General features: G+C 39.9%; 1 protein-coding gene across 2 annotated transcripts in view; it reads left to right on the top strand.

The window, feature by feature from the left end:
- CPNE8 (copine 8) overlaps positions 1 to 22,311 on the top strand; it is a 190,703-nt gene that overhangs the window by 22,916 nt on the left and 145,476 nt on the right. For both annotated transcript variants that reach the window (XM_072147109.1, XM_072147111.1), the window contains exon 2: positions 21,895 to 21,935. In XM_072147109.1, coding sequence (XP_072003210.1) covers positions 21,895 to 21,935 — 41 coding nt within the window. The remainder of the gene's footprint in view (positions 1 to 21,894; positions 21,936 to 22,311) is intronic.

Raw genomic sequence — 22,311 nt, 5'->3', positions numbered from 1 at the left:
TGACTCAGTGTCACATGTTCTCCCTACCCAAATTGCATGATGTGATGGGAAGGTTGGATTCATATTGTTGAAATGAAGGCACCCAGGCACCAGAATTGAGCTCATTATATTAAAAAAAAGCACCAATACTGAGCACTACATATAAATATAGCACCAGAATGGGGCCCTGTATGGAAACACCGCCCCAGCATGGCCCCCGTTGTATGGAAACGCAGCATAAGACCTGCCCTATCCATAAGGAAACACAGTATCCAAGGTCCTACAGTTTCTTCCCATACTCCAAAACATACTGGTAGATGGTTTAGATTGTGTGCCCCATTGGGGACAAGGATCGATTTGTCATGCTTTGTGCAGTGCTGTGTAATATGTAGGCGCTATATAAATAAAGAATTATTAAAAATAAAAAATTATTATTAATTGGGCCACATACATGCAGATGTACAGTGTACCCAAAATACATGCACCTATTTAGCATTGGACAAACCCAACTACTTGGGTCATAAAATTTTACAGGAAAGAAAGTCCAAATTTAGGAAAGATGGCATGGCATGGCCTAGTGACTTCCTTCACATGTAGTAAGACCATAAAATGTTTCATTGCATGCAGTAATGTTAATTCAGAAGGAAATCTTGGGTGTGTACCGGGTGCACTGTGCAGTTTTAGCAGGATCATTCTTCTGTGTATATTTTGTCTCAAAAATTGCTTATTATTTAGAATGTTCCACAATCGAATCTTTATAGTCATAAATGTAAGCATTAGAGGGTATTTTTCATCCATGTAGTTTAGTGTGCTTGCATTTACTCTGAAAATGTGACAATCCGTCAGTAATTGTTTGTCAAGAATAGATTGCCACAGTAACATGACAGATTTTATTAGTTGAAGGAAAAAGTCATTGAAATGCCACTTTGCATTAGGTATGGTTGCTGTCTGGAAGATGTGTCCTTTTTCTTATAAATTTTTATTATTTCTCCACTGTCTGGTGATTTAAATGTACTATTTCATGTCCTGATAAACAAAGTAGTCTGGTCTCTCTGTAGTCAAGTAGAATAGAGATAGCAGCACTTTGCCCACATTCAGTCTCAATACACCTGCTTTGTTCTTTGCTTGGTCGGCCACCATGATCTGACATAATGCCCAAGCAGCAAAATGCATTAAACTGCGTTTTCATTACTGCAGCAGGTCTATTACACCTATGTTATGTATGTTATAGAATCTATCGCTTCATAAATAAGTGTAAAAAATGTGATTTGAGAATAGTACCTCCTACTCCTGCCTTCTTAATTCGGCCTTCTCAATTCTTGTTGGTGATAAGATATGAATAAGGACCTGATCATAGGGGTCAGAAACACATCACCTGTTTCTTGATGTGCACATTTTTGTATTTTTGCTTATTTTGTTAAAATGCCATAATAAACTGAATATTTTATACAATTTTTGCTGGTGCCTATGGGCTACCTATTTTTTCATAATTCATAATTGTGTATGAGTAGGTAGTATTTGTATAACAGTTAAAATATAACCTTTATTAAGTCTGCAGTAAAATAGTCAAAATTTAATAAGAACCACGCTAGTGTTGGTTGTCACCTTATTTTTATGCTCATTGAAAGGAGACGATAACTGAAAACTGTTGTACATCAGTATCATTGGCAGCCCCTATAATGATTAATGACGGGGGTATGAAAGTATAAGGGATGAATTGCAGGAAGGTGTACTCCCCAATCAGATTGGTTTTCTCTTCCTGGCTTCGGGGATTTTGCACTGATGTCCTACTGACCCATGCACTTCAGTTTATTTCCACTAATCCAATGTTGTCAGTCAACACAGAAAGAAGTATGAAAAAGCCCAATTAAAGCAAAAGTTCAGTAAGGCATCAGTGAAAACTCACTGAAGCCAGGAAGAGAAAACCAATCGGTATGTGTCCATAAGCTTTCAGTGAAAAAGTCACTGATGTGAGAAAAAGGCCAATGTGAAACCACCCTATGGGCTCATTCAGATGGCCATTTTTATGTCCGTTTGCTATTAGTTTTTTTGCAGATGGTATATGGGTCCATTGGTACTATGGTCTGTTTGCATGTCCATTATTTTTCTCCATACTGTAGAAGTCAATGGATCCGCAAAAAGAATGGACGGCACACAGATGACATTTTTTCTAAAATGTTGCTAGGCAACAAACTGGGCAGGGCAAAAAGTAGATTTGATTTGATTTAATAAAAAAATTGATGACATACGGATGTGAAAAAAACTGATGCGTATACAATACGGACTGAACATGGATGTTTCACGTATGCATTCTTTGCAGATGTGCAGCAGACATGCCTGTCTGAATAAGCCCTGTCTCAAAGAAAACAATAGAAACCATTGAGAACTCATACTGCCTATGTTGTGGTCACCTGTAAATATTCATTATTCTGTTGATATTGTTTTCAAAATCATGTTCAGAAATGGTAACAATAAAACATATATTCTTATTTTAAAGGATGATAGACAGGAACTGCTATCCCCACTGTGGATTACAGATACAGGTGTTATATTTCTTGGTGCCACACTTTTTATCATATCATAGTTTCTACGGTTGAAAAAAGACACTTGTCCATCAAGTTCAACCAAGGAAGGGAAGGGATTGGATGAGGAAGGGATTTAGGGGAAACAATTCTATATAACATAACCATCAATGTTATTTAGGTGTAAAAAGGCATCTAGACCCTTCTTGAAGCTATCCGCTGTCCCTGCTGTGACCAGCGCCTGAGGCAGGCTATTCCACAGATTGACCGTTCTCATAGTAAAAAAGCCCTGTCGCCTCCGGTGATTAAACCTTGATTTCTCCAAACGGAGACAGTGCCCCCTCGTCTTTTGATTTGATCTAATCTGAAACAACTTACCACCATATTTTTTGTATGGGCCATTCATATATTTAAATAAATTAATCATGTCCCCTCGTAGTCGTCTCTTTTCCAGACTAAATAAATCTAGTTGTTTTAATCTTTCCTCATAACTGAGACCCTCCATACCCCTTATCATTTTTGTGGCTCTACGTTGAACCCTCTCCAGCTCCAGGGCATCCTTTTTATGGACCGGTGCCCAGAACTGGACAGCATATTCCAGGTGTGGCCGAACCAGTGCCTTGTATAGTGGTAATATTACATCCCTATCATGAGAGTCCATACCACTTTTGATACATGACAAGATCCTACTGGCTTTAGAGGCAGCTGATTGACATTGTATGCTGTTATTCAATTTATGATCTACTAGTACCCCCAGGTCCTTCTCAACAAGGGACTCTCCCAGATTTACTCCCCCAAGGACATATTTTGCCTTTGGATTATTGGCCCCCAGGTGCATAATCTTACATTTATCCACATTAAACCTCATTTGCCAAGTGGATGACCAAACATTCAGTTTGTCCAAGTCACCCTGCAGCCTATGAACATCCTCCATAGACTGTATTACACTACACAGTTTGGTGTCATCTGCAAAAATAGACACAGTCCTCCTATATATCCTCCTATCACACAATAATAATGCATGCTGTATATATTTTGAGTTCAGAGTCGCAGAAGTCATGTTTGTAAAAGTCCCTTGAGGATATCAATTTATCATAGATGTGCCTTTTATTTTTTGAATTTGTATACACATGTCTATTTGTGTAACTGCCTTTTACCAGTTCATTTAGAACAAAAATTGTAGTTTATAGTTCTCTACCAATGAGGCTCTTTTAAAATATTTTTCTTATGTTTATTTCTGTCAGACATCTATATTGTATTACTTATTGTTGCGTTCAGTGAAGCACTGTTTTGTATGGCGTTATGTGCTGCGTTTGTTTTGGTCCTTCGGTTTCTATAAATTAACTGTAAGTGACTGAGCACCACTTGCTGTCTTAGATTTTTTCATATCCTGCCTAGATTTGGAACCGTTGAGCTTTCTGCTCATTAAACCCTTTGTCGGAAACATGAACCTGAAATTGTTAGCTGCATAAGTTCCTTCCATGTGGCCAGGCTTTGAGAAACAATGCATCTGTCAAGATCCATTGGAGATACAAACTAAGTGCTGGAGGCTATCTATATAGCTGTCTCTTTGTTTCTACCATCTTGTTAAATGTATATTCTTAGTTGAAGGTTAAGACACTAAATTCCTTAGCAAATATAGTTCAATATTGATATTTTGGAGTACCATTTCAGGTGCATAATCTCTTGTTCTGATAAAATATTTTAATAATATTATATAGAATAATATTAAACTGAAGCATTTTCAATTTACCAAAGTGAAAAAATTCCAACAGCCACTTGTTGACCTCTCTGGTGTACTGGTGTTGACAAAGGTGTGTTGTGGTGGAATTACCACTGGTTATGTGGTGAGCACTGTACATATTTTTTTTGTTATGTAAGATGTACAATCTTACATGTTATGTGTACCATTGCTACCAGTGTGTATTACATCTTTATAGTGAGGATTGTTACAAGCAGTTACTTTGAGAGTTGTGAAAATGTTACTGAAAAGCATTGTCTACCTTTCTTTTGTTTATTATCATTGAAATTTAATTTATTTTTACTTTTGTCAGATTTAAGTTATTTTTGTGATTATTGTAGCTTTTTCTTTAATTAATTGAGGGGTACCAACAACTTTGTCCATGTGTGTAGCTGGTTCATGAATTACCATGGGATCACACAGTCTTGATTGTCTATGAGTAAGGTACAGGAAAATGTTTTAATAAGGAGGTCTCCATTTCACTGGCCCATGTTTGGCTTACTATACAGTATATACAGTATATATTAGCTCTAGCGTGAGAAACAGTCATTTTTCTATACTACGTAGACGAGACCAGCTCACTTGCCACAAATTATATAGTGCATTCACTATTAAGTTAAAGTTAGTCTGCCTGTGAGGATGTGTAGCTATAACAGCAAGTCAGTGCATGAGTTTAAAGAAGAAAATCCATAACAACTATGATATTAAAATTTTAAATCTCCTTTATGTATTGACTTACAAAGACTGTACTCACACAGCTGCAGACACAAGGCTCTCCAGCTAGCTCCTCCTCTCTCCAGAGTTGGCAAGGAACAGCAACCTTCCCGGGTCTTTTGAGTAAAGAAATTGTTGGAAATGAAATAATAGGCAAAGTTGTCTCACAGCACAAGAGCAATTAAATTGTCAAGAAAAAAAGATCCCAGTTGCACTTTGACCACAGAACATTGTGCATGGCTAAGGATGTAAAATCTAGAATGGTAGAATCTAGAATGTCTTCTAGCTAACTTGTTTTTACTTAAACAAATAATCCTTGCCAAAAAGCTGCATATTTTGCCCTGCTCCATCAAGGTCTGTACTAACGATGGCCTAATTGTTGTCAAGTCATGCTCCCAAGATGGTTAACTCCATGACAAGGCTTCACTAGCCGACAGAGAAACAATTATGGCAATATTGTCTCATTCTGTAGGTAACTGGTAACATTTCCAACTACAGGTGATCACATTATGACACATTATGATCCCTGTGTGCTAACAGTCGAATGGTCAAGTAGAAAGGGTGAATCAGACTTTGGGCTGTTACCTCCGCCAGCTGTCAAGTTAACTGGGCTGATCTGCTTCCATTGGCTAAGTTTTCCTATAACTCCCTGGACTCTGGGTCTGCTGGCGCAGCTCCGTTCTTTGTGTTCTACGGACAAAACACTTGTCCTCTTCTTCCGCTGTCTACTTTCTCCGGTGTCCCTGCGGTGGAGGATCTGGTGCAGGACCTCAAATCAATTTGGGACCAGACCCATCAGTCTCCGAGCCATAGACCGCACCAAGACCCAAGCAGACAAAAAGCATCGGCCTCCCCCTGTCTTCTCTCCAGGTGACAAGGTGTGGCTATCTTCCAGATACGTCTGGCTGAAGATACCTAGCTACAAGCTTGGTTCCCGCTTCCTTGGTCTCCGTCTTCCTCCATCTATGCACATCCCAAACTCCTTCCATGTCTCCCTCTTGAAGCCTGTCATCTTGAACTGCTTCTCTCAGCAATCTCCCTGCTCCAGAGGCTGACTCCCCAGATGTCTATGAGGTTAAAAGGTGTTGGACATGAAGACCGTGAGAGGTAAGCGGTTCTTCTTTGTAGACTGTAAGGGGCTGGGGCCCGAAGAGGGATCATGGGAGCCAGAGGAGTGGTGCTGCACCCTCTGGCCCGCACTCACCTCTCCACGTTCTTGCTCCCGTCCCGGCTAGGCAACCGGCACTTGAAGATTTAAAGGGCCTGCGCACCACTGATTGGCTCTGGCACGTCCGGGTTTCCCATAAAGGCTGCGGCTCCCATCACTCCCTGCTGGATCTTTGAGCTAATCTGCAATAAGAGAAAGCTTCCTAGCGTGATCCTGTTCCCTGTTTTTTTTCCTGTCCCATTCTGCCTTGATCACCTGTTGTTGACCCTGGATCTTTACAGTGACCTTACATCTCTGCCGCATGCCCTGACAACCAACCTTTACTTCACTACAAGACTGTCTTCTGTATTGGTACCTTGACCTTGGCTGCCACCTGTGGAACGACCTGGTGGCATCCTGCCGCAGTAAGACCATCCCGCTTTGCGGCGGGCTCTGGTGAAGACCAGGTGCTACTTAGATTCCGGTTCCAGGTGTCGGCTAGTACCATCTCCCGCGGTGTTCCAGAGGGTCCACTGACCCGGAGCCCTAACAGACAATAAGCAGTGATCCAGAAAATCATGAGGAATTAATAATTTTATTAATCTGCTGAAATGGAAATACCCCTTTAAGCTGCCATTTTATAAGCACTCTAGTAGCATGCATATATATCTTGTATCCTTTATTTCTTTTTGCATAGTAATAACAGTAGGATTTGAAACAAAAAAACTAAACTGAAAGTCAGGAGTGATGTGGAGGCTTATTCTGTTGCTTATTGCTTATTGTATTCCAGGCTGTCTTACATGACTATTTCTCAGTCTCTGTCACATTATGTTGCGTGAACAATTTCTGAGCTCTTGATCCTATTAAGATATAACTGTATACACCTTAGTACCTTAAGATACACTAATAAGGTAAATCAAGTCTATTAGGGTTGGGAGGGTGGTAGCTGTTGCTGGGTGGCTCACCTATTCCCTAGAACAAATGCAGTTTGCAGCTCATAGATTCCTGTAAACTGAGCTTTGTTCTTTGAGAGGCAGCCACCCAGCACCAGCTAATGGGTAGATTAGCACACACCTGGTAGTGGCTCTCATAAAATCAAGTTTTTTGCACTTTGAAGGTCTCCAGTAACGTTTGTCAAATGTGCATTGAGATGACCATCTAGCTAATAGTTAGTATTGTTTCCAACGGTACTTTCTTTACCATTTGGCAGTGTCTATACCCACCCTGCACATTGCTTCTAGGATCCAAAACTTCTGTAATGTCTCCTCTTAAGGGTTGTGATAACCCCAGTTATCTTCTTATTGCTAAGACAATGCACAATAATGTTTCTACTGTGACCTGTACTAAGTTGATCCCTACCAGAATCTGTATATGTTTGTAGTTTTCATCCTTCCTTTGAAGACCACATGAAAACCACTAGGTGTTTGTGATAACCATGGTTCATCAATGTGAATTAGTGTTAGTTCCATAGTTCTTGCTGGTAATGTCAATGACATTAGACAGGCCAGTTTAATACCGACCTCCCTGATGGAAAGGTCTTCCAGGTCTAAAGAACTTAAATATTTGTGCAAGACCTCTATGTCCCACATGAGTATTTTGGAAAAATTGGTCTGGATGGAATAGCACCTCTCAATAATCTCAACAAAATATATTTTGTTTTCTGTTAGAGTTTATTATAATGTTAAGCGCAGAGCCTATGGTTTTAAGAGTATTATATGCAATACCTGATCTATTTTTAATCGGCAAGAAGTCTAATGCATTTCAAATGTTAACCGAACCTTTTTGGTTTGCCATGTATAAAACTTCTGAATTATGGATTTTTATCTGGGGCATGATTTTGGTCTCAAATACCAATTTAGTAACTTGCTTGCCTGGTGTGTTAGTTCTGGGTATCCTAACAGCCTATTAATGCTGCAATCCACATTTAGTTGTGGAAGTTCCTGTAATAGGTCCAATGGACCCTTCATGCACTCTACTGTGATCCCTAATGGGATCTTCTTGTATATGCACATTCTGCATGGTTCGGGATACCAAGGCTTAGACTGCCAAACCGGGTAAACTAGGACCAACCGTGAGATCTTCTCCTACTAAATTTTCTGTATTATGTGTGTGGAATCAAATTCGGGGGGGGGGGGGGTAAAGACATATAGATCATGAATACCTTGCCACTGAAATGAGAGTGCATCCACCCTCCAAGCCCTCAGAGACCGTATTCTCACTACAAAAACTCACTACAAAAAGGTTGTTCTGTCTGGACATTGCGCTCGTGATCTTGATTGACCTGGAACATAATGGGCAGTTAAATCTTTGTTTCTCTTTATTGCCCATTCCCATAATACTAGGGCTTCCAGGCATAATTTCATGGACCATGTTCCCCCCATTTGTTTACGTATGTTATGTCTTGTTGTCCATCTGGAGATCAATGACCTGATGGGGACTGGTATCTTTTATCACGTGGATGCACGCTAGTCTCGCTGCTCTCAACTCTAGTGTGTGTATGTGTAGTTTTTTTCTCTTCGTCTGTCCATACTCCCCTATAGCTTTTTTTTGCTGAAAAAGGCCCCCCAACCTGTGAGTGTTCCAGCCCTCCAATTCCCTTCTTACTGAGTGTGTGAGTTTCCTCTTTTGGTTCCATACTATGTCTCTCCTTAACTGAGAATCTAATCACATTTGTGATTTTCTGAACCTGGTGGGATCTAGCTTGAACCCCGGCTGATTGGCTATTAATGTGCAGATTAAGGCTGCCATCTGCCTCAATGTGATTACCGGACTTTTGCAAAACTTGTGTGCTAGGCCTTGAACCTCTACCTATTTATCTCTGGGCACGCTTATATGAAATATTCTTGTATCAATGCAAAAAACATAGAAAATCGGGGACCTGGTTGGACAGAGAACGGATTTATGGACGTTTAAATGGAAACCCATCTTTTCTAACATTTCAATTGTCTGTCAACAGGACCGGATCTAAATGGAAAATCAGTTTATCGTCTAGAGACCTTAAGTGTATTATAATTGGTTTTAGCACTCGAGTGAACGTGTATGGAGCATTCGAGAGGCCAAACACCATGACGTTCCAGTAGTATAGGTTGCTTTTCCAATGAAATTGTAGTGTTTTGGAGTTACTGATATTGTATGGAATGCATTTTCAGGTCTATTTTAATTAGATACATGTCTTTCTCTAATAAAAGCCCCAAGTCTTTTCATCCTCAACCTTTTCCAATTTGGAAATTTGCTTAGTGGCTTTACATTCAACACTGGTCTTAAAAACCCCTCTGACTTCACTACTGGGAACATGTTGCTTACCCAGCCTTTCTGACCTACCAATGCCTTTTTTCCACTATCAGTGCTAAATGTAGCCCTTCATTTAGGCTTTCGTCTGTGGTGAAACGGGGTATTCTCTTTTGGAAAGGAAATTTTTTCAAAGGCAGTTAGACCGTCTTTATAACCTGTGATACCCATTGGACTCCTCCCAGGCACTCAAATATGCCCTGAAATGGACAGTATTCAAATTTACCTGTCTGACCTCTCTGTGAGGTTCCGGGTCTGTAGGAAGTACCTCTGGCTGTAGAGATTCCGCTTTGTTTCGTAAAGTCCCTTCTATGCAGTCCTGGGTTAAATCTGCAAATGATTTCCTAACCCTGTATCTTGCCTTAACTTCTTGACTGAATACTGGAAACTCATGTGGCTTAATCTAACATCCCTGCAGCTGTTAGCCACTTTGCTCTCCTAATGTTGGTTACAAAATTAAGTGACAGCCCCACTGTAAGAACTGCTCTGCTTATGGCCTTTAAAAGTGCTATTTTTGACACCATTAACCCATGGATATTGCTGGCCATCTCTAAGCTGTCCTGCTCGCTCTGCCTTGGACAATGTTAATAGTAACCGACCAACTGTGTCCAACAATTTAAATTGTATAGTGTGTAAAATGGAATCCAGACTATCTGGAGTATTAGAGGTTCCAACAATAGACAACAGAGCTGGATCAATATCTGGTGCGATAAGCGCTTGTATGTCAGGGATACCAATATGCTTATGCAGTTCCTAGTCATCTTACTTTACTGGCATGGTCCTAAATGCAAAACTAGAAAAATCTTAGATGTCTGAGGATTCAGCTATGGCCAAACGCTGGTTAAACAATTTATTGGGAGGGGATTATCCTGTTAGCCCGACTCTTGTCATTTTTATCTCAATACATTTCCCCCTCTTAGAAGATTCAGCGGACCTAGTGACCTTCTCTGACTCCCAATCTTCTACTTCTGGAAGTTCTCCTGGAGACATATATGAAGAATTGAACGCCTTATGGGAATTTTAGTTCATTATGTTTCTTGAATAAGCCAAACTACCAGGAGCTGCAGCTTTATTAATGTTGTTAAACATGGAGAGTGTTTTTGCATCTCTGTTATTACAACCAGAGGGTATAGCTGCATAGTTGCCCTGTCCTCACCGAGGAAAGTGTCTGACATGAACACCTTCTTTCTGCTCCTTTTATGTTTAACCACTTCTTCCTCTGACGTGGAGGAAGAAGTGTAAATCTCCCTGAGCCATTTCCTAGTCGTCTGTGGCGAGTCGTCTGGAGCTACAATGATGAAATATACCAGTTTTGACTTTCAACTTAAGTACAGACCTACAGAAACTATCTTTTGCATAACACAGGGACTGTCTGTAAATTGGTCACTGATTCACTGCAGACTATAGAATTTCCATCAACATGTGAATGTAGCCTTAGGATGAATTCACATGAACGTATGCCCACCCGGCCCCCTGGAGAGGAGGAGGGGTCACCCCTCCCCTCTCCATCGAGATGCACCACGCAAGGCTGTGCACATGGGGAAAGATAGGCCATGTTCCATCTTTTCCCCGTGTCTGGAGCCACACAGGTGAGGCGCAGTATCGCTCAGTGCGCCTATTGCTGTCTATGTCTATGTTCTGTATGGATTTTAATATGAACATAAAATTATGCACTGGATCTGAGTGATTTTTCCATGGATTTACAAATTTCTAGGAAGATATTGGAATATTGGTGAGCTGATCTTTTTTCCCCTGGGGCAAATTTATTAGTCCTGTACTACTAGGTACTATAAACGCTAATAGTTAGACAGTATAAACCTATAATGTCAGATGCTGGCATAATAAATTCAGTCCTTATTTACACAGTTTACACCACCTTTTTGTTGGATAACATGTACTCCTGAATTTTGTGACACAATTTTGGTGACCGTTTAGTGTTGAAGAAATTATTATTATTCTATGTATTTTTTACTATTACTTCAGAAATTAAAACAGTTTCTCATCTGTTTATTCCTTGCATCTGTTCTTTGATTTTAAAAAACAATGGAACTAATTGTGGACATAAATAGATGTTCTGGATAAAACGGCAAGCTTTATGAAAGCACAAAGGAAGGTTCTTAGAGTCTCCATGTGTCTTTCACACACTAGTAATTTTCCAGCTCCACATCATTAGAGATCAGCAAAAGCTGACAAGCAGTAACTGAAATAAGCAGCATCTTCACAATTCATACAAACTATTATCTGACAAAAGGACAAAACAAGTGAGCACACTGAATGCCTTCGAAGCTGGGAAGGCAGTCTTAGAAACATTTACAAAATTACATGATATTAGAAGTGTCTCAAGTTCACTGTACAAGACATTTTACAGCAGAAATTGCATACAGTGGGCCTGAAATAGAAAAACTTGTGTATAGTGGTGCAACTCTACTTACTAACCAGATTATTTGTTTTATTTAACCTATGGACCTGCTAATATTAATGTTTCTATAATTTACTTATAATATACATTTGTTTTGCAGATAGACTAAAATATAAGCATCTATTGTAGATTGACAAAATGCGGCAGAAATGCATTTTTTTAACCAAAGTAATTAAAGTTCCAACAGGAAATGATAATCATATATACTATAGTATATGCAGACCCGAGTATAAACCAAGGTACCTATTTTTGCCACAAAAAACTGGGAAAAATTATTGACTTGAGTTTAAGCCTAGGGTGAAAAATGCAGATACTACTCTTTAATAAAATGTCCACAAGCAGCCTCCCCTTACAGAAGCGCGCGCCCGGAGAGCCCTCTCCATAGCCGGTAAGTCTCTGCTGCATATTGCAGCAAAGACTTACTGGTATCACCCGCGATTGGTGCTAGCATTGTGATGTCATCGGGGAGCAGCGATCCATAACCAAAGACCCAAGGCAGTCTAGTTTTAGCCCTTTCATTACAATGTGCGATCAGCACATTGTAATGAATGAGGAGGAAAATCCCCATATACTGCCATACTGTAGTATGGCAGTATATGCTAGGATCAATCAGACAACCTAGGGTTAAAGTACCCTAGGGAGTCTGAAAAATAGTAAAAATTAAAAAAAGTAAAAAAAAAAAAATTATAATAAAAAATATGTAATTCAAATGACCCTTATTTCTCTAGATCTGATAAATATAAATAAACAGAAACATCACAAACACATTAGGTAAAATCCAAGCCCACAAGAAAACGGTGCAAATGCGGTCTTTCACCATTTTCACTGCATTTAGAATTTTTTTCCCGCTTCCCAGTACACAGCACTGAATATTCAATACCATAACTATGAAGTGCAATTTGTTATGCAGAAAACAAGCCATCACACAGCTCTGTACATGGAAAAATAAAAAAGTTGTTGATTTTAAACAGAAATGTCCAGCAGAGCCCCCCTTTAATTATAAATGTCCAGCAGAGCCCCCCTTTAATTATAAATGTCCAGCAGAGCCCTCCTTTAAAGGGGTATTCCAACAAAGACAAGTTTCTTAAATGTACTCAGGATAACAAAATAGCACATTCTCTAATTCACTGTTACTAACAAAAATACAGTATTTTACAGATATAAGTCCAACTTGTCTCTATCAGTCCTGGTATGCACAATTTCAGTTGCCCCTAGACACGACCCTGTAACTTCTGACTTGGGGTCAGAGGGACGCCATCTTGGATTTCTGTGATCCTTGTAATCTAGCCCTGCCCCATGCATCTCAGGACAAAGCTCACAGACACTCACTCACTTCCTGCCAGCAAACATCACATCTGAGGAGAGAGAAGCTGCAAGCTACAAACTACAAATAAGTTATTCAGGGGAAGGGGGAGGCAAGCACATATGTGTGAGAACGGATATGTAGCAGAGCTGACAGTGTGTAATAGGCATCTCATCATCTCATCTCTGAGCTGTCTCGTCTCCCTATACTGGTGAATTTTCAGATTGTAAATAAAAGTGTATATAAACCTGTACTTTATTGATCTTTATTGTGTAAACATCACTAGGGGATTTGAGAATTTTCTTCATGGGAAAACCCATTTAAGGAAATGTCCAACAGAGCTTTCCTTTAAGGAAATGTCCAGCAGTGTCCCCTGTAAATATAATGTCCAGCAGTGCCCCCTGTAAATATAATGTCCAGCAGTGCCCCCTGTAAACATAATGTCCAGCAGTGCCCCCTGTAAATATAATGTCCAGCAGTGCCCCCTTTAATTATAATGTGCAGCACTGCCCCGATAAAATAATAACTTGCTACTCCCCTCCAGCGCTCACGCCCGGCGTCCTCTACTTTCCCAGCTTGCCTTTGCAGCTCAGCTCCGGCTTCCCGACAGTGCGGCGAGAGGCATGCCTACGCCACACGCACATTACGACACGACATCTCACCGACTGATGACATAGACATGCCTCTGCCTGTACTGCCAGGAAGCTGGAGTCGAGCGCAGAAAATGAGCCAGGGGGAGAAGAGGACGCTGGAAAACAGTGGAGGTGAGTACTAATTTCTTTTTATATATACTCGAATAATTGTGCTTATACTCGAGATATATACGCTATGTTAGACTAGTAATGGTTTTTGTACATGAATAATGGTTGAGATTATTCTCAACCGGTTTGCATTCATTTTCCCACAGAAGTTTATAAAACTGAAGCTAAGCTCAAAAGGGTAACTGTAAAGTTATAATGTGCGGGTTAATAGTTTATCTGCCAAAGACATCTGCATTCGCTGTATGAAACACATCCAGCTCTGCTACATAGACAGAGAGAGGACTGTCGCATGACCTTCTCCTCTGTGAGCAGAGAGCAGCAGCCCCTCCCTTTTCATGAAATCATCCAGTTTGTAGAATTTTTTTTTTCTATGTCGTGATGGGAAGTCCGCCTCTTCTCAGTGAGCTGGATCATTAGGCTCCGCTCACTAAGAAGAGCAGGCTCTTCTGGCTCCTTAACGGCTCTCTATCAAATGTATAATAGGGAGACCCAGACCAGTAAGTCACCCCAAACTGTTCCACTTTTAACTCGATTAGAAGCAGGGTTAGGTGAGCCAACTGCCGTCCTCCATACAGAAGATTCAGCCCGTTCCCGAATGACCCATCACTCATTCTATGGACTCCAGTGCTTATCAGCAAAGAACCCCTGTTTTCTCATGCTTGGTTTTATGGTAATTTAGTTTTTTTCCACTTGTATACAAATACAGCTATTTTTTGTAGAACAAAAGTCACAGGAAATTCTCTATAAAGGAAACCTACCAAGAGGAATCTACCTTCAGAAGTAGATCTGATGGTAGATTCCTCCTGCCTGCCTCTACACTAATCTGTAATTTTATAATCCTCTAATATAACGTAACTTGTAAAAAACTGCCATTAGTGGCATCTAGTACCTTTTTATAGATGACAATCTCTTCCATCAGGAGGACTTTATTCCAGGTTCTCCCATCCATGATGTATCACTGCTGAATTCACTGCCAGATACCTTCAGCTCCAACCAGCGTCCCTAAAACTACCACAGTCACTTAAAATATAAGGTCTCCTGGATAACAACACTGCGCTCCTAAATAATATATACCCCTTACAAAACAAGTGACCGCACGCTACCCCACATATACAACATCCCTTCATTATGTATAAATATTCTACTGGAAATATAGCCTGCACAGCACACTAATCAAAATACAACACCCCTAATTTATTAATACAGACCCCCCCAACATTTGGCATACATGATGAAAAGTATTCTATTGTATCCTATAACTAAAATTAGTATTAATATTCAGTGCTCCCCTTACCAATGTATATATAGAGCCCCCCAAATGAATATGTACTGTATATATATATATATATATATATATATATATATATATTATTTATTTTTATAAAGCCCTGCTCTAAAATATATTAAAAGCCCCGTTATTCAATCCCCCACACTATTAAATTATATACGGCTCCCATATACAGCCCCCAGCTTAGTAGTATACTGTATCCCATATACATCCTCCCCAGTATAAGAAGAGTCTGGCCCACATATAAATAAACACAGCCCCCCCCCCCCCAGTATAAAACTAATCTGGCCCCCGTAAAAAAAAAAATAAAAAAAAAAAATATATATATATATAGCCCATCCACCCCCAGTATAAGAATAATGTGACCCATATAAATATATACAGCCCCCCACCCCCAGTATAAGAATAATGTGGCCCCATATAAATATATATAGCCCCCCCACCCCCAGTATAAGAATGTGGCCCCATATAAATATATACAGCCCACCACCGCCAGTATAAGAACAATGTGGCCCCATATAAATATATACAGCTCCCCCACCCCCAGTATAAGAATAATGTGGCCCCATATAAATATATACAGCTCCCCCACCCCCAGTATAAGAATAATGTGGCCCCATATAAATATATACAGCCCTCCCACCCCCAGTATAAGAATAATGTGGCCCCATATAAATATATACAGCCCCCCCACCCCCAGTATGAGAAGAATGTGGCCCCATATAAATATATACAGCTCCCCCACCCCCAGTATAAGAATAATGTGGCCCCATATAAATATATACAGCTCCCCCACCCCCAGTATAAGAATAATGTGGCCCCATATAAATATATACAGCCCCCCCACCCCCAGTATGAGAAGAATGTGGCCCCATATAAATATATACAGCTCCCCCACCCCCAGTATAAGAATAATGTGGCCCCATACAAATATAAACAGCCCCCCCCACACCCAGTATGAGAAGACTGTGGCCCCATATAAATATATACAGCTCCCCCACTTCCAGTATCAGAAGAATGTGGCCCCATATAAATATATACAGCCCCCCACCCCCAGTATAAGAATAATGTGGCCCCATATAAATATATACAGCCTCCCCACCCCTAGTATAAGAATGTGGCCCCATATAAATATATACAGCCCCCCACCCCCATTATATAGAAGCCCCCACCCCCTATCCCATTATGAAACCCCCATTAGTATTAGCCCCTTATATATATATATATTTAATTAAAAAGTGTATATGAAAAATAATAAAACTTATACTTACCTCAAGGCAGGTTGCTCCGCACAGGCGGCGTGACGTCATCAGCCGCTGCCTGTATCCCTGCATAGGGATGTAAATCGCACCTGTGTCTTAAAGAGACAGGTGCGATTTAACTGGTGGGTGATTCATTTTCATCTCGCCTCATGGCAGATGCGGCCTGCATATTTCTAAAATAATTTTTTAAAAAAAAGTTAGATTAGGTTCCAGCATTATTAACCCCTTAATGACCGCCCTATCAGGTTTCTACGACATTAAGGGTACTTCTTCTGACGCGACGCCTTTCTACAGCGGCGCGTCAGAAGAAGATTTCGGGACCTCGGGTTAGGTTGAAGCCGGTGTCAGCCTGTGATATCACAGCCCAGAACCGGCACTAACACCCGGGATCGAAAAAACTCTGATTCCGGTTGCTTAACCCCTTACACGCCGTGGTCAAGCATGACCGCGGCGTGTAAGTGTGTCCCACGTGGATCGGACCCCCCCGGTGAGCTTATCGGGGGATTAGATCCCTCCTGCCGCTGTCCTCGGGTCCGGCTAGTGACCCAATGCTTACGGCTCCTTTTCTCGCCGGGTTCTGCCATCCTAGCAGGACCCGGCTATAAGTGAGCATTCTCAGGATGCTCAGTTACTTACACTATACACTGCAATACAAGTGTATTGCAGTGTAAAGGCTTGAACAAGTGACCGGATGATCGCTTGTTCAACCCAAAGGATGGAAAATGTAAAAAAAAAGGGAAAAAAAAACGATTAATAATAATTAAATATATAAATATTTAAATATATTTGTATAAATATATACTTGAGTATAAACCTATTTTTTCAGCACAAAAACCCTAACTCGGCTTATACTTGAGTCAAGAAAAAAAATTAGTCAAAACTCACCTTTCCGACGTCACCCGTAGGTTCTAAGCTGCATTCCCTACTATGATACGACTGAATAGAACAACTCTTTTTGCCAAAAATAGCCCTCAACCAGATCTGAAAACAGAAAAATGCAGAAGTATTGGTTTTGTTCAGTAGAATTGAGCAAAGATAAGAAAAACTATATAAATGAGGTATCACCGCAATCGTAGTGAACCAGAGAATAAAGATAAAATATTATTTTTATGTTACGGTGATCGGGGGGGAAAAAAGTGCTAAAAATCCGAAATAAAAGTTGATGATTTCGTTTATATCCCCCTTGAAATGGTTAATAAAATCACATGAATAAGCTATAGACGCCCAAAATGAATTATCTATACATTGTATCTCATCCCGTAAATAATAAGCCCTCATATGTTCACATTACCAAAAAAAATTAAAATTTATAGCTTGTACAATGTGACAATTCAAATCTGCTGTGAATAGCGCTGCTTTGATCCTATGCTCGACTGTGCGCTAATACAGCAGTTTACCACCAAATACGGGGTATCAGTACACTCAGGAGAAATTGGGCATTAGACGTTGCAGAGCGTGTCATCAATTAATTTGTTATGAAACTGTCAGTTTTGGCCTAAATTAACGTATTTTCCAAAAAAATTTCAAAAGTTTCTAAATCGCAGGTCCATGTGAAACACTTGTGAAACACTTAAAAGGTTAATAGACTCATTAGAAGTGGACTTACTTACGTTGAGGGGTGAACTTTTTATACTGGGGTAATTTATGGGGTTTTACTATTATTTAGGCTTTTCAAAGTCACTTGAAAGCTGAGTTGTCCTTCAAAATGTGAATTTTGGAAATTTTCATGAAAGTGAGAAAAATAGCACCAAAAGTTCTGAGAGGACACATTAAATATCATCTAAACATAAAGCAGACATTCCGTAAATGATAGTTATCTAGCTTTTTGGGTAGTTTTACTTCCTGTCTGGAAAGCAGAACATTTCAAACTTGGAAAATGAAGAATTCTTACAAACTTTTGTCAAATTTTCATGCAAAACTTAAGATAAGAAGCAGGCAGGAAGAATCTACCATCAGTTCTACTTCTGGTTGTAGATTTCTGGTAGGTTTCCTTTAAATTCTTTATGCTGTGGACAACCGTGGCCACATGGTTTATGCATTCATAAAAGATTTAATATTTTATATTAGAGCCTCCACAGATAAAGCCCACTTCTGACTATAGCACATATAAGTAAGTTTGTTCTGACAAACTCCATAGGGGAGGTTTTCCAATGCTTCTACACCATAAACTGATATAGAAGCACTGAAAAAAATCTCGATTTCTTGCGCAAAGCAAGAAATTGTGATTTTTTCTAAATTTTTTGGTGACTACACCTCCTTAACCCCTTCATGACTGCCATGTGGCTATATATGTCCTATTTGCACATGCCCCATGCAGAAAGAACATTTATAAACATCATGACAGTGGCCAACTTCAAACATCTATATCTCCTGAACCCTGGGATCTAGGAACACAATACAAATAAACAGGAGAATCCCCCCTTTCATGTGACATCTAGATTGTATGTGGATGCTTCTATTTCTGAGTATTCCGATTCACTCTAAGAGTGGATATCTACCTTATTGTATTTTCCGTTTGTTTGTCTTGTTTTATGTCTGCACAGTGACCTAGGGAGGGACTGTCTTATAGTTGTCCCATATTACCTAGGATACGCAAAGGCAATTTGGAAGGCTCAGTTTAGGGCTCAATGTCATTCGCAGGTCCAGAGCCCTCACTTAATTCATGAACATTTGCATGTTTTTTTTACATGCTACTATTTGAACAAGTTCTGGGTCGGAGTGTTAATATGTGGCCACATTAGGCAAAGGGCTTTGAATGTTCATCCTTTGCCTCTATTATGTAAGAAAAGAGATCAGCAAGCAATTTCTCTCTGATTGTTCTAGGTAGGGGATGGTTAATAACATGAACTTTAGTTCTCATTATTGGTTTCCAAAATTTAGCTATTGACTATATTGACTTTATCTGTTAGCTGTGAGAAGCTCCTCTTTCCGCCCTTCCCAGAAACACACTCAGGGAAAAGGCCATCATTCTATTCATTGAGGTGTCCTCACAACCCTCCCTTCTATTGTGTTTCTTGCAATGTAAGTATGTATTTTTGAATAATCCTCCATTTTGTTGATTGAGCTGTTTAGGGCTTATTTTGTAGGATGAGTTGTAATTTTATTGATATCATGCAGGGGTAAATGTGACTCTTTGATCACTTTTTATGATGTTTTTTGTTTGGTTGGATCTTTGCTCTAAAAAAATCTTTGCTGTTTTGTTTACTTATTTATATTTTTAAGGCATTCACTATAAGGCTTAAGTATTGATTATTTTTTTGTATGGGTTGTTACGGCTATAGTGATACTTTATGGGGCACATTTCCGAAGGGATTTTTCTGTTGGACTTTGCACATTCTTTCTAGTGGAAACAGCTTGCACATTATTTAAGAAGTGTCTGCATCACAAATGTGTCGGACGCAACTGCACTAGGCACCGCGCAACACATATAAGCGGGTGTTTCGATGCTCAGTCAGACCATCAGACCATGCGTCAGATTCATCATACAAAGTCTATTGCACGCACTATGTTAAAGGTGCACCACAAAAAAGTTGTTGAACTCTCTTGGGCCAGTACAGGGAAACACCAGATTCATGGTTTCTGGCGCACGTTCTTAATGAATCTGGCGCATTATACAAGGGCAAACCACTTTTAGTGAAGTTTGCACTAATCTTGGTGAATGTGCCCCAATATGTGTTCTTTGTGTGGTGATTTGGGATGCGGGGGGGGGGGGTCTGTTTATTTACTCTACATGCCTATATTCCTGTTGGTCAGTGAATTGTTTTATTTATTTTGGCAAGAATATGCCCAGCACTCGGGTACCTTAACTTTTAATAAACATTGTTTTTTAAGTTTTAATATTATATTTGATTGAAGAGCTCTCAGAGTATGCTATGCTGTTTTGGTTATTGTAGAGTGAGAGCACTAGGGTCAATCTTGGACCCTTGGATTTAACCACAGGTGTGGTATTTTATTTTTGCTTTCCACGTTATTGTTCTATCACCATGTGTTTACAGAGGGTGACAGTGTGACTGCACGACAATATAGCTCATCTGAATTCCTCAACAGCTGGCTAATCATGACAAGTTATATCATCCCCTGTCTTCAACCAGTTAACATGGCTTTACATTGCGTTTGCTTTACATTTACATTGCACTTGCATAGTATTTGCGCCACATTTGCGTTTACATTAAGTTGGTGTTTACATGGCATTTACATTGCATTTATGTTCACATTTACACAGCGTTTACATTGCATGTGTGTTTACATTGCGTTTTTGTGTTTACATTGCGTTTTTGTGTTTACACTACTTTTACATATCCATTGCTTTTGCATCCTGTTCGCATAGCAAATTGTAACATTGTGATTTTGTTAACAGAATGTAAACACAATGTTAGCTGTATATTAGCAGAATGTTAACTGTCTGACTGCACATTCTTTTGCTCCTCACTATATAGCCAGTGCCTGCCCCCCCAGTATATAGCCAGTGCCTGCCCCCCAGTTAATAGCCAGTGCCTGCCCCCCAGTTAATAGCCAGTGCCTGCCCCCCAGTTAATAGCCAGTGCTTGCCCCCCAGTATATAGCCAGTGCTTGCCCCCCAGTATATAGCCAGTGCCTGCCCCCAGTATATAGCCAGTGCCTGCCCCCAGTATATAGCCAGTGCCTGCCCCCAGTATATAGCCAGTGCCAGCCCCCAGTATATAGCCAGTGCCTGCCCCCAGTATATAGCCAGTGCCTGCTCCCCCGTATATAGCTAGTCCCTCCACCGTATATAGCTAGTGCCTGCGCCCGCCCACCTATATAGCCAGTAGCCCCCTGCCCAGCCTAAAAAAACACAAAAACTCTGTACTCGCCTTTCTGATGACCCCCGAAGGTCCTCTATCTGTGCCGATAGTGTGTGCAGATGACAGAAGAGGACTGGCAGGAGGTGATGGAAGGTGAGTACAGAGTTTTCTTTTCATTGACTTGAGTATGAGCTGAGTTAGGGGTTTTCTGCACATTTTTTGTGCTGAAAAACTCTGCGTATACTCGAGTATATACGGTATTTATATCACAACAGCACTATACCGGATGCAACACAAAATTCTCTACTGAAAGGAGTGTTCTAGTGCGCAGTCGGATTCCATGTTAAAGGTCCACCCAAAAAAAAGTTGGTGCACTCTGTTGTTCATTTTATTTGAAATTTTTTTCCTGCTTCCCACTAGGAAGTGAAATTGGTTACGCAGAAAACAAGCCCTTATACATAGAAAAAGTTATGGATTTTTAAAGAAGCGCAAAATCAAAAAAGGGCATAGGCGTGAAGGGGTTAAAGAATATGAACTTAACTGGTGGTTCTTATGATTTGATATGTCTATTTAAGGTTCCTTTTGGAAAGATGATACATTTTAAGTTATATACCCTATGCAGTGGTTATGTGTTTTGTTGTATAAATAAATTTATTTGTGATTGTTTTATAGTAATTCATGGAAAAATTTCTCTTATCCCCAAACAGGAATCTTTTGGACAGGGATACATTTTCTAAATCTGATCCATGTAAGTAGGAACTTTTTTTTTGCATGTTAGCAATATTGTTATTAGTCTGCAGAGGTTTAAAAAATTGTATTCCACATTTTAATGCAAAGTCAATTTTTGGACAGCAGCAGTATGAACAAATAATAGAGGGTGCACATAAGTTTATAAATCGTGGTTCTTCTGATCCAATTCATACTATTAAACATGCAATAAGGCAGCAGCACTCCAACCGAAAGTTTAATAATAGAAAGTATTATATAAAGGACCCTCTATTATTTCACCTTCCATTGGAGTGCTGCTGACACTACATAATATTATTCAGCATACAAGCTGCAGACTTTTTCTTTGTCAGGTTGAGGATTTATTTACAGTCTCCAAGCTTTATGTAGTGTACATG

Source organism: Engystomops pustulosus, chromosome 4, assembly GCF_040894005.1.
Source record: "Engystomops pustulosus chromosome 4, aEngPut4.maternal, whole genome shotgun sequence".
In the NCBI taxonomy this organism is placed as follows: Eukaryota; Metazoa; Chordata; class Amphibia; order Anura; family Leptodactylidae; genus Engystomops; species Engystomops pustulosus.
This window is presented reverse-complemented; position numbering and strand designations above follow the sequence as displayed.